The sequence below is a fragment of the Sarcophilus harrisii genome, chromosome 1, assembly GCF_902635505.1.
Source record: "Sarcophilus harrisii chromosome 1, mSarHar1.11, whole genome shotgun sequence".
In the NCBI taxonomy this organism is placed as follows: domain Eukaryota; kingdom Metazoa; phylum Chordata; class Mammalia; order Dasyuromorphia; family Dasyuridae; genus Sarcophilus; species Sarcophilus harrisii.
This window is the reverse complement of record NC_045426.1, coordinates 412,513,475-412,527,181: the sequence shown is the minus strand read 5'-3', so window position 1 is coordinate 412,527,181 and position 13,707 is coordinate 412,513,475. Positions and strand designations below refer to the sequence as shown.

The 13,707-nt window shown below is 32.9% G+C and overlaps 1 protein-coding gene across 1 annotated transcript in view; it reads left to right on the top strand.

Moving 5' to 3' along the window:
* Positions 1-13,707, top strand: part of CDH12 (cadherin 12) — an 890,215-nt gene that overhangs the window by 849,614 nt on the left and 26,894 nt on the right. The window contains exon 10 of the mRNA XM_003759641.2: positions 336-472. Coding sequence (XP_003759689.1) covers positions 336-472 — 137 coding nt within the window. The remainder of the gene's footprint in view (positions 1-335; positions 473-13,707) is intronic.

The window sequence follows — 13,707 nt, the reverse complement described above, 5'->3', positions numbered from 1 at the left end:
TTCTGCATTCAGGTAAGGAAAGTCATGGTCAGCATGGGATTCTGCAGCCTCACCTGAGCTTTCATGGTGTCAAGGCCCTAAAATAATATGAACAGCAGGAGCACTAAATCTTTCATTATTTCCCATTTCCCCCTTGAGCATACTGGCTTTGCAATAAAGAAACTGCCATTTACACTCTTCTTTATTGCAAGGTAGGTAATGACTGCAAGGAGAAAAATAAGGAACCATGTCAAGCCTACCTGACTGCCAATATGATAAATGTGTAACTATCCTATATTTGCATCTCTCTCTCTCTCTCTCTCTCTCTCTCTCTCTCTCTTTCTCTTCATATGTAGGTACTTCATAGATTGGAAGAGTGATGGGGACAATTACTTTACAATAGATGGAACTGAAGGAACCATTGCTACTAATGAATTATTGGACAGAGAAAGCACTCCACAGTATAATTTCTCTATAATTGCAAGTAAAATTAGTAAGTATGGCATGTATGGGATGAATATTATTTAATGAAAGCCTATTTGAATTTGGCATTCTTAAATTGGCACATTAAAAGCTGCTTTACATTTTCTCAAGTGTTGTTTGAGTATTTCCTTAGGCAAGGATACCCATTTTTATGCAGTATGAATTCAAAGTAGCAATGATAACTGCTCAGGACTTCTATCATATATATATATATCATATCAGCTTCTATCATACAGCATATAATCTAGGTAGTACCATATGAGATTACTTTTCACTATCAGACTATCTCTTGATGAGGCAAGAGAGCTCAGGATTATTGAGTCCATAATAGTGTTCTGTGTCTAGATGAGGGGATTTATAGAAAGTTTGAAGTAGAGTTTTCAGTAGACCAACTCTTCATCTAAGAGATTATTTAGAAGCATGACATTAATTTTCAAGCTCCTCCATAATACTTGTGGCTCTTAATTTTTTGTAAAAATATCTTGAATAAATACAAATTAGGATAAAATCAATCTTTCCAAACATTCTTCTGAGATTTTGGGGTCCCCAAGCCTTGCCTACTTTCCTAGTGATCTTAGCTTCTGGAAGTGATTCTTATTGACATATAGGAATGTCTCTCTCAGAACCCCAAGCCAAAGTTAGTATATAAGGGGCCCCTTGAAAAACAGAAATGATCCTAAGTGATTCTTTAGCCACTGTCACTGTTTCACTGACTGTTGAGTATCCTAAGATAAATTATGGCTGACTAAATAAGAATATTTGATTTTATGCTGGAATTAAAGGATTCCCCGACAAAAAAATCCTGATATATTTAATTAGATTCACTTTTTGCTTAATTAGGTGATAAAATGATGTAAGATTACTGTATTAGGTCTGATTTGTCTTTTATCTGTAGTATGGAAGCAATTAGGTTGCCTTATTTAAACAGTAAATTGTATTTCATTCATTCAGGGGTCCTCAAATTTTTTAAATAGGGGGCCAGTTCACTGTCCCTCAGACTGTTAGAGGGCCAGACTATAGTAAAAACAAAAACTTTGTTTTGTGGGCCTTTAAATAAAGAAACTTCATAGCCCTGGGTGAGGGGGATAAACATCCTCAGCTGCTGCATCTGGCCTGCAGGCCATAGGACCCCTGATAAGATAAGTAGGAAAAAGGGTAGATAAAAAAGATGTATTTTCTTCATGACCAGAACTAAAAAAGAATCAGTGGTGAGATGGTTAGGGGAGATATACTCATTTCAGCCAAGTGATGACCAGAAAATGTCATCAATATTTGTTCTCCAATTTATCACATCTGGATAGTTTTTAATTAAAGCACAAAAGTTAACATGGCATATATACCTGTATATAGAGAAGAGATGTGTTTGTTTTTTATGTATATGCATATATAACCATATATACATGTGTGTATATATTTTTATATACATACATATATGCATATACACATATATTCAGAAAGGGAAAGTAGAAAGTTCTTAAAATCTCATTTATTCATTTCATCTTTATTACTAGGTAGACAACATACTATGAATCCTGAAAAGCTTCTTATCAGAAATAAATAAGATTTAAAAATAAACTTTATTTCTACTGTAATGACTATAAATTTCATTGCTGAAACTAGCTAGTAGATCAGAGAGCTATATAGTAATGAATAAATGTGAAATGAAGTAATCTGGCCTCAGTATACTAAGAAAGAAGGACAACACAATTGGGTGTAAGTAAAGCATAATTATGATCCTTACCCTTCTATAAAATCTCTCAAGAGAAATAAAAATATTGGTACTGCTTTCTACTGCTTCAAATTAATTTTTAAAAATAGTCATTAATTACTATTGCTGCCATCAGATAGCAAAGTGATTTTTATCAGCCTAATGATAATTCCATGTTGAACTACTGCCTTTTAATTTGTGAATTGCTTTTGTTTTTATGACACTAACATTGAGAATTTATAAGATACTTGTGACAGCAAAAATAAAAACAAAGTAAATAATGTTTTATTTACTTTTCCTGTATTACTTAATGAACAAAAATAATTTAGCTTCTTTGTGTGGTCACGGTAGTCTTGTTTTTAAAATTAAAAAAAAAAAACTATTTTCCCTTAGCCTTATTTTTAGGGTTTTTATATAATTATAACTTATTTTTAAGCTGTGTTTACAAGCAAAGATGGCAGTTGTTCACCTTGGTTGTACTTGCTACATAATCTTGAATTAATTGTTTTCATTTTAATAATGTGAAAAAGGAATGAACTCTCTTTGTTGATGTCTAGTTCATTCCCTATTTTTAATGAAAAAAACCTAAAACTTAGTATGACTGCTATGGAAAGATCAATGCAAGGAAATGGGGAGAAAAAGGAAAAATTTGGGGATGGAAATGAGGAGAATTGCTACCTTTCTTCCAATATGTGGAAGCCTGTTCTATAGAGAAATTAGATTCATTTTACTTCACAGCAGAGGGCAGATGTAGAGCTTCTTGGATAGTTACAAAGATGCATTTCTGTTATATGTAAATAAAAATTAAAAACTGGAGCTAACAGTGCAATGAATTGCTTTTGATCAGCAGTGAGGAGTCTCCCATTGCTGGAAGTTGGGATGACTACTATCAATAGTTGCAGAAAGTATTGCTAATACGTATGTTGGATGAAATTACCTTTGGGATACCTGCAGACTGTGAAAGTACATAATTATTTGAACCAATCTAGTCCATTGAGATGTTAAATTTTTTACTAAGGAATCAATGTTGCTTATCCCAGAATGAACTTCACAAAACACAGGAATATCATTCTTGCAAATGAAGTAATAGCATTTGACAGACCACATGGGGACTTAGGGTCTAAAAAGATGAATTTTTAAATATAATTTGGATTTTTAAAATAGTGGCATAAACATCACAAACGAATGGTGTTTTCTACCTTATTTGAGCAAGTGGAGATTGTGTCCATGTTTTAGAAAAATCTTGGTCATGTATGGTTAGAATACCAGACTTCTGAGTATTCCTGAGAGTTTGTAACTGCTTATCATACTTTATTGTATGTACATAACAATTTTAGAAAATTAAATATTTTTCTTCAGGATGAGTCAAAATGGGTTTGGATTCAGAGGACTGCATGCAAATGCCAATTCTACTTAAATTTTATGAACCTAGACAAGCCACTTAACCCCTGAATCTAATTTGTATCAAATATAAAATGAGATGTTTATACTAAAAACAAAACAAAAGAAAACAAAAATAACCTTTTGATTCTAGCAGATAAAATACTTTGGTCCTAAGAAGTGAGACACTCAGCTTCCAGATCAATTTTAAATTTTGTAGTTATTGCTTTAGAAAGGTAAATACTTTATTGAATTTTTAATGGTAGAAAGAAAAGCATTAGCATTATTAAAGGATTCTGGTAGATTTGATTAATATTGAAACTATTTCTACTATAGCAAATTGAAATGGAGTATATATTTAACCATTCACATATTCCATATGTAATGAACACTTTTCTCTTGAAATATTTGAGTAATTCGGAGGAAAATATTGCTTAGATTAACTTACCAGAGTAATTGCCTCTATTCATTTCATGTTGCATATGGAATACTTCAAAGTTCTCTTGGAAATTACTTCAGAATCATAGTCAAATACAAACATTTCAACACAATAAGTTCTTTAAAATTTATTAGTTTTTTATTGAAATTTTTTATTTTCAAAAAATATGTAAGGATAATTTTTCATCATTGACCTATGCAAAACATTGTGTTCCAGTTTCCCTCCCTCTTACCTATATCAGCTCCCCCAAACGGCAAGTAATCAAATATATGTTAAACATAAAATATATGTGAATCCAATATAGGCATACATATTTATACAATTATCTTGTTGCACAAGAAAAATCAGATCAAAAAGGAAAAAAAAATTGGAAAGAAAATAGAATTCAAGCAAACAACAACTAAAGAAGTGAAAATGCTATACATTGTCATCCCCACTCAGTTCCCACAGTCCTCTCTCTGGGTGTTGATGGCTCTCATCATCATCACAAAACCGTGGAACTGGTCTGAATCATTTCATTGTTGAAGAGAGCCATGTTCATCAGAATTATTATCATATAATCTTGCTGTTGCCATATACAATAATCTCCTGGTTCTGCTCATTTCATTTAGCACTGATTGAAGTAAGTTTCCAGGTCTCCCTGAAATCATCCAGCTGATTAACAATAATATTCCATAACATTCATATACCATAACTTATTCAACCATTCTCCAATTGATGGACATCCATTCAATTTCCAGTTGGTAGTCACTACAAAAAGGGCTGCCACAAATATTTTTGCACATGTGGGTCCCTTTCCCTCCTTTAAGATCTTTTTGAGATAGAAACCCAGTTGAAATACTGCTGGATCAAAAGATATGTTTGATAACCTTTTGAGCATAGTTCCAAGTTGTAAAACACACGCTTGATACAAAGAACTATGGTGGTTATTATGAGGAAATAGGACAATAATTTAATTTTTTTAATTAACAAAAATCTGTTCATTTCCACCTTCCCTTAATTGAAATGAAAAATAAACCCTTGTAATAAATGTGCATAGAAAAGAAAAGTAAATTCCCACATTGAATATAGTATGTTGATAGTAAATATTACTTGCATCATATCAGGTCAGATCACTTAATGTCATATCATATCATATCACATCTTATCAGGATCAATATGTACCCTAGATTTGTCACCTCATTATCTCTTTTGCAAGGTAGCATGTTTTATCTTGCTAGGTGGTGTAGCAGATAAAGTTCTGTGCCTGGAGTCAGAAAAATCTGAATTTCAATATTGTCTTAGATAGCTGTGTGAATTTTGCTAAGTCACTTAATTTATTTGCCAAAGTTTCCTCATCTGTAAAATGGGGATGATGATAGCATCTAACTCCCAAGGTTGTTTTGGGGATTGAATGGGAGCTTGAGATATAAGTAAGTATTATATAAATATTAGCTATTATCATTATTAGTCCTCTAGACTAATGGCTGATCATGGTGTTGATCTGAGATCTCAAATTATTCAAAACTTTGATCATATTATGGTAAACATTCTTCATTGTGTGTGCTTCATTCTGCAACAATTCACATAAATATTCCCATTTTTCTCTAAAATTATTATACCTTTCATTATTTTTTATTGCACAATAATATTCTGTTAAACTCATATACTATCATCATTTATTTTGTTATGCCTGAATTGATAGGTACCTCCTTAATTTCAAGTTCTTTATTGCCACAAGAAGAGGAGATATAAACACTGATGCTGTTTGCCCTGAATAAGTTTATAGATTGATCTGAACTGATTAAAAAAATAACCAGAGAAACTTTAAATTTGTAAAAATAAGTTGTCACTAATAATGCTACAGGACATTTTTATTTTCCCAAAACAACTTTATGGATGAGAGTCACTATGTATTGAGGGGGGAAAAAACTTTTTTTGGGGGGAGTATCATTGAAATTTACAAAATCTTAATCAGCAATCATTCATGGATATTAGAAACCCTCCCTTCTATCCTGACTATATCATTTCAATTTTATAAATTGAATATTCATTTATTAGTTTATTAGTTGATTGTTCTATTTTATAGAAGGCTGGATTATTCATATGTTCATTTTCTAAGTTAATATACACCCCAGTAATATGACCAGGCCTTGAGAAAGACTTGGATTGCTCCCTAGAGTTCATATGATAAAATTTGTTTGAATACTATACATAAGTGACTTTGCAAAATTTAAAAGATTATGGAAATATTTTACTATTATATAATTATGTTTTTTATATTTTATGATTCTTAATACGGAATCAATATACAAAATTAGATAAATAATTTCTGAAACATTAATGAATTTGTGATTTTATTATTGCACATGGTTTTTCAGTGTTTTGTATATCAGTCTTTTTGTGTTTCTTAATGCTTTTAAGATTTTCAGTTATGGCTTTCTGTAGCTCCTCCATAAGGGGATACTGACACTGTGTAGGATACCTTCTTCTGATTTTTTGAATATTTCCAACATATCAGTTTAAAATTCAAGTTTTTCATATATTATGTCTCATTTTTAACACATGACTGCTAGATTTCATAAGGTCAAAAATATTCTTGACAATTTATTTTAGAGACTCAATTAATCAGAAAGTCTTAAATGTAAGAGATACTATAGAAAGCACTTAGTCCAATTATAATCTGAGTAAAAAAAAAAAAAACTTGCAACATTGTGCACACGATCATTTAACTTTTATTTAAAGACTTTCAGTAAGTATTGAATACAATCTTCCTCTTTTCCATTTATAGATTTCAATGCAATTAAGATAAGAGAATGTAATGTAATAAAACTTTAAAATGTTTCATTCCATCCAATAGATTGAAAACTTTTTAAGGGCAGGGATTCTTGCCTTTATTTTATAGTTTCATTATCTAGCATAGTAGACATTTAAATATGTATTGACTGATTGATATCTTAGAATAAATGTAAGAACAGGCCAAGAAGAAATATTCAATCACATTTGCTTTTGTTATATGAAAGATATTGGGCCAATCTCATTTCTCAAATCAAATTATATTCAGCATTGTTCTATCACAATTTCAAAACTTTCATTTTTACAAGTTTATCTCATTATGTCTTTAAGGTTTGTACGGTCAATAAGTGAACAAGCATTTATTATGCACTTACTATATTCTAATCACTCTTCTAGATGTTCCATATATAAATACAAATAATGAAGGAATGTCCATGAGTCCCTTGTTTAGTAACTCTTTAAGCTATTACCAACTATCATTTAAGTAAATGTTTATGGACTTTAATTTAAAAAAAAATCCTAAAGTATAAATTACTCAGTAAATATAAATACATTTTTATTACTAATAATTCATATTTGCATAACCCCCAGGCTAAACACTAGACAAGGTAGATAGTTAAGAGAATAAAAGTTCCTGTCTTTATAAAGTTTATTATTTGATAGAGGAGTATAAAGCATAATAGGTATATACTCCCCCCCTACACACATACACACATATGTATATGTATATACATGTACTTGTGTAGGACATATATGCATGCATATTGGTAGCCAAAATAGCAGAATAAGTCAGGAACTCACCTGAACTCTCCTAAATTCACATCCAAACAACTATAAAATAATTTTTCAGATGAATTCTGGAGCATCAGAAGCAACAAAAGAATGGGGTGAAACAATTTCCCCACTCAAGACACCTTAGAAGTACAGGAAAGGTCTGTATCATTTGGGTAAAAAAGGAACACAATTTAGTGCAGGCAGCATCTGGGAAGTACAGCAACAGGCCAAACACTAGCAAGACAGCAATGAGACTTTGAGCCCTCAAACCCTAGTACAGATTAATGGCCTTATATATCCTTGCACAGGCTAGTTGTGAGTCACTGAACCCTTCGCACAAGAAGCCAGTGGCAAGGCCTTATGCCTCCAGTAGAAGAAGCTAAGGATAATTCCTCTTCTAACCCAGAAGCACAGCCTAATCTTAACATAAAATTAAAATTTATAAAATAGATTGTAAAAATGAGCATACAACAAACAAATAAAAAATTTGAACAAAGAAAGTTTCTGTAATGACAAGAAACTTCAAAACAGAAGCTCAAAAGAGGATAATAATGTTAGAAGCCTTTATGTGAAGCCTCAAAGGAAAATATGAAATGGCCCCAGGTCCAAAAAGAGCTTCTAAAAAAGCTCTCTAAAAGAATTTTAAAAATAAGATAAAAAAAGCAGAAGAAAAAAATTAGAAAAGAAATAAGAATGGCACAAGGGAATCAAGGGGAAAAAAGGGGGGGAAAAGCCAAAAATCATGATAAAGAAGCATAAAAAATGGAAAAAGTTGTACAAAAATTTCCTAAAGAAATTTTTCCTAAAGAAAGTCCAAAAAATGGACTTAAGTGGAAAGAAGTAACAAACTTCAATGAAGAAAAAAAATCCTTAAAAAGTAGAATTGGCGAAATGGAAAATGAGGTCCAAAAGCTCACTGAAGGAAATAATTCCTTAAAATTAGAATTTTATGATTGGAAGCTAATAACTTCATGGAAACATCAAAGTATAATCAAACAAGGTCAAAAAATGAAAAAGAAAAGAAAAAACATATCTGAAAAAACTACTAATCTGAAAAATTGATGCAGGAGAAATAATTTGCTATCCCTTCAAAAAATAATAAAAAGATCTTGGACATCATTATTTAAGAAATTATCAAGGAAAACTGCCTTGAATATTACAGCCAAATACCAGAGCTTCCAAATCAAGCAACACACACACACACACACACACACACACACACACAAATTACAAGAGCCAGAGGAAGCAATTCAAATATTGAGAAGTATCAGTCAGGATTATACAAGATTTCATAAAAATGAAATCTTTACATAAAATGACTGGAGGGCTTGGAATATAATTTTCCAAAGGCAAAGTAGCTAGGATCACAACCAAGAATCACCTACTACCTATCAATTTGAGTATATTCCTTCAGGAGAAAAATGGATATTTAATGAAAAAGAGATATTCCAAAGATTTCTGACTAAAAGAACAGAGCTGAATGGAAGAATTTGCCTTTCAAATACAATACTCAAGAACATAAAATAAATAGGAAAGAAAAATCATAAGGGATTCATTAAAGTCAAATTGTTTACATTCTTCCATGGGAAGAAGATATGCATAAGCCTTAAGAACTTTATCATTAGCAGGGCAGTTAGAAGGAGTATACGAAGACAGAGGGTACAGATTTTAGTTGACTTTAATGTAATGTTATCCAAAATAAATAAATAAATAACCAAATAAATAAATAAATAAATAAGGGATGAAAAAAATTGCACTAGGAGAAGATGGAAAGCAGAGGTAGAAAGGGGTAAATGATTTCATATGAAGAGGCACAAAGGACCTATTACAGTGAAGAAAAAAGTTGGGTGTAGGGTGGGAGACACCATTTGATATTCTGACTAAATATGGTTCAGAGGAAGTAACATACACACATAGTTGGATATAGAAATCAATCTTACCCTAAAGAGAACTAGTAGGGGAAGAGAATAAGAAAAAGGAGGGGTGTTTGTTCTGATAGAAGGAAGAGTGGGCTGAGGGACATAGTATTCAGAAGCAAAATACTGTTGAGAACAGATCGAAAGGGGAGGGGAGACAGAGAGAGACAGAGACAGAGACCGTAAGAGTCAGAGAAACAGAGGTAGAGAATGTGTGTTTGTGTTAGACAGAGATAAACACAAAAGAGAGACAGAGACAGAGAAAGACACAGAGACAGACACAGCAACAGAGAGACAGAAACAGACAGAGAAAGAGACAGACAGAGAAACACAGGAAGGTTGAGGGGGAGAGAGAGAGAGAGAGAGAGAGAGAGGACAATTGAAAAATTGAATAGAGGGAAATTCATAATGAGTAATCATAATTAAGAAAGGGAATAGGATAAATGCACCCATAAAATGAAAGTAGATTAAAAAACAAAATCCTACATGCACATATGTATATGTATTAGAGAAATGAAAAATACAGTAATATTTATGTATGGAAAGAAAATCTCTATGGAAGAGCTAAGCTGGAATTTGATGATTGGTTAGATGTTTGACCAGTCAGAGTATATAGGGAAAATCCTAGGCATAGGAAATAGCAAGTTGTACATATATGTTCATCAATGCAATACATATTTTGAGGAGAGGGAGCAGATAATTTTGGCCAGAGGGTGATTTTAATGGCACATATGGCATAAGGATAAGAAGGTAGTATGGCATTAGTTTGTGGGAGATTTTAATTCCAGGTACAAGAATTTGGACCTTCTTCTATGACAATAGGGAAAAATTGATGATTTTTAAACAAAATGATAATATAAATAGATTTAACTTTAAGCTGTAGGAAAGATGATGATGATGATGATGATGATTGATGATAATATAAATAGATTTGACTTTAAGCTATAAAAAGGTAATAATAAAAATGATAATGATAACAAATAATTGCCTTTATATAGTTCTTTAAGATTTGCAAAGACAATTCAATTTACTTTTGGCAAATTCTGATTATAAGGGAAATTTCTTTAAGCTGAAATCACAATGCATCTTAGAGCAATGCATTATTCCAAATTCTGCCTTCTTAAATTAAAAAGAAATTAATTAAATAAATAAAGCTAAATAAAACTAAATCTAATTCCTCTTCTTTGAGATAATCTTTCAGATACTAAAAACAACTAGTATGTGATGAGGCTTTTCTCTAGGCAAATGCTTAAAGTTCAAACAATCAATCAGGAAGCATTTAGGGATACCAAGGCAAAACAAACAGAACTTTTCAACTGGCTTATTTTCTATAGGGAGAAAAACCCCCCAACAATAATAAAGCCTTCCACTTTATAGGATATGAGTTCAAGGCATTTCATCATCCTGTTTCCCTCTTCTGATCCTTTCTTCAGGTTCTTCATTAAATTGTGGCATCCAAAATGGAACTATGAAACCTCTATTGTAGCTTCCTTAACTATAAGTACTATTGATAAGGGCAGCTAGATGGCACAGTGGATAGAACACCAGCCCTGAAGTCAGGAGGATCTGAGTTCAGATTTGACCTCAGACACTTAGTACTGCCTAGCTGTGTGACCTTGGGTAAGTCACTTAATCCCCAATGCCTGAGCAAAAAAAAAAACCAAAAAAAAAATTGATAATTATCAATATTTCACTGACACAAACAACCAGCTCTGGTCTACTGCTTCTCAGACTCTGGGCATGAGGAAATGATATAGCATCAGGAAGCATATAATATTAGAAACAGACATGGATTTTTAGTCAGAAGACCTAGGGTGAAAACCTGGCTCTGCCTTATGCTATTTGTCTCAGTCAGTCAACAAGACAGTCATTTAACATTTATTAAGCACCTATTATTTACCAGGTACTGTATAAAACCCTGAGGATACAAAGAAAATAAAAACAACAACAACAACAAAAAAAAACCCAAGCACAAACTAAACTAAATAAAACCAAACAAAACCAGTAATTTCCTCTAAGGGCATACAATTAAATGGAGACAGTACATAAACAAGTATGTACAAAAATTCTAAATGGGATGATTGGAGATAATCACCACATGGAGGAGACTAGTAGTTAACTTCTCTGCTTCTCAGTCCATCTTTTATACTTCTATAAAATTAAGAAATAGGACATGATGATTATAAGACTTTTTTCATATTTGAAATTTTAAGATATAAGGAGATGGTAGTATTATAAAAAACACACAAAATTTAGAGAAAGGCCTGGCATGAAGTCATGGCTCTATGCTGCCTTAGACAAAGCACATAACTCCTCTCAGCCTCAGTTTCCACCTTCTACCTTGCATTTATGGATATAATAAAACTATCTAATAAAGATTCTATACTTAAAATACCTGGTAACTAGATAATCCTGATAAGTATATAAGCTAATACTTTTGTGTAAGAACAGATTTATTTGGATTTATTACTATTGAATTATTATTGAAATGCAATTGAGGCTGCAAGGGAGAAAAAAAGAGGTCCCATATGGGAACAGGTCTTAATGGAGAGAGCATTTAGCTTATAAGGAGCAAGAATAGTGAAGGGAAGGTTTCTTATCACCATAAGCAATAATTGTACTGAAGCAAAAAGCCAGCAGTTAGTTCCTTATCTGGGGATTACCAGTATGCCCTTAGGCCTCATGCTACTGAACTTCTTCTAGGGAGTTGACAAAGGAAGGGACTGATTGAAAAACAACCCCTTGAGGTCTGAAAGAAGGGGAAGCTTTCTTCACTGGGGCCAGCCAGTGTGCCTGCAGGGGGATTGGGCACAGAAGTTTGTGCTTATCCATGGTTCATGAGGGATGCATAAAGGGTTTTTTGTATGGATCCAAGTTTTTCTTGAGAACAAGAGAGTTAAAACATTCAGGACTATGGTTGAAATAGTAGTTTTCCTTTTGGGCTCCAGGGATTTCCCTGTATTTTAAATTATCTAAGTTTCCAGGGTTAGGCAAGGATAGTTTAAATGTTGGGGTGGTACTTCAATACTATTATTTTATGGGTGCCAAGACTATCTGTCTATCTATGTATCTATCCATGTATCTCTCTATTTCTATTTATTTCTATTTTTAAGTTCTGTCCATATATTCATGACTCAGTTACTTTTTATATACATACCCACAAAATCTAGGGAAGAAGTAAACTAATTATTGTAATTCCAGAGAAACTGAGGCAAGATAGAGATTAGAGAGTTTTTAATATTTTATTTGAAAAAGAGAAATTGTGCTGGTACCAAATGAATCCATGGTTTGGTTCCAGGACTGAAAGAGACTATAGTCTCCAAGAATCCAGCAGAAAATGTGTGTTTCCTATGAAGTACGTACACACACACACACACACACACACACACACACACGCACGGCTCCAAGTGACCCTGGTAGAATGAGGGAGGGGCAGAGTCAGAGCACTGAGAGTTGGAAGGGACTATCAATTGGTTCTGACAGGGTGGGGAGAGGCACTGAACATTCTGATAAATAGGGAGGGGCTGGGGTCATGATGTCTAAGATAGAAGATCTTTCTCCTTATCTGAATCAAACATTTACAGATTATAATCTTAGCATAGCCAGCCCTAAATTATATCAGTTCTAATGATTAGGAGGGTATAATGCTGGAGAAACTGAGCAAGACAGAGATTAGAGACCAATTTAATAGTTTATTAAATGGAGAGATTTACTGGGACCAAATGGATCCATGGTTGGTCTTAGGACTGAATGAGACTATGGTCTTAAAGAATCCAGCCTTGAGTATCAGGACAGCAAGATTTTTATAGGATAACAAGAACAACGACATAATGGGGGAGGTACTGGGATGGGGATAACCTAATGGGGGGAGGCACCTAGGATGGCACAATGAAGGGAGGTAACTAGAGAGGTTACTGATATTCAAATGATGTCTAAAATGTCAAACATTAAGAAGGAATGGTTATAGCCTAAAGATATAAAACCTTTTTCTCATCAAACATTAAGAGGGAAAGGTTATAACCTGAGGCAGAGTAACTAAATAGGACAATTGGAGAAACTGGGGTAGGACATTAAAAGGGAACTGTGGCATAACAAGGGAAGGGGTGGTATTACAACCAGGAGGATTGATGCAGAAAAATTAAGGGAAACTGAGACAGGACAATTAGGGAAACTGAGGCAGGACAATTAAAGGGAACTGTGGAGCAACATTATCTGGAAAATTTTGAACTTTAAAATATCTTCTTTGCCCACAA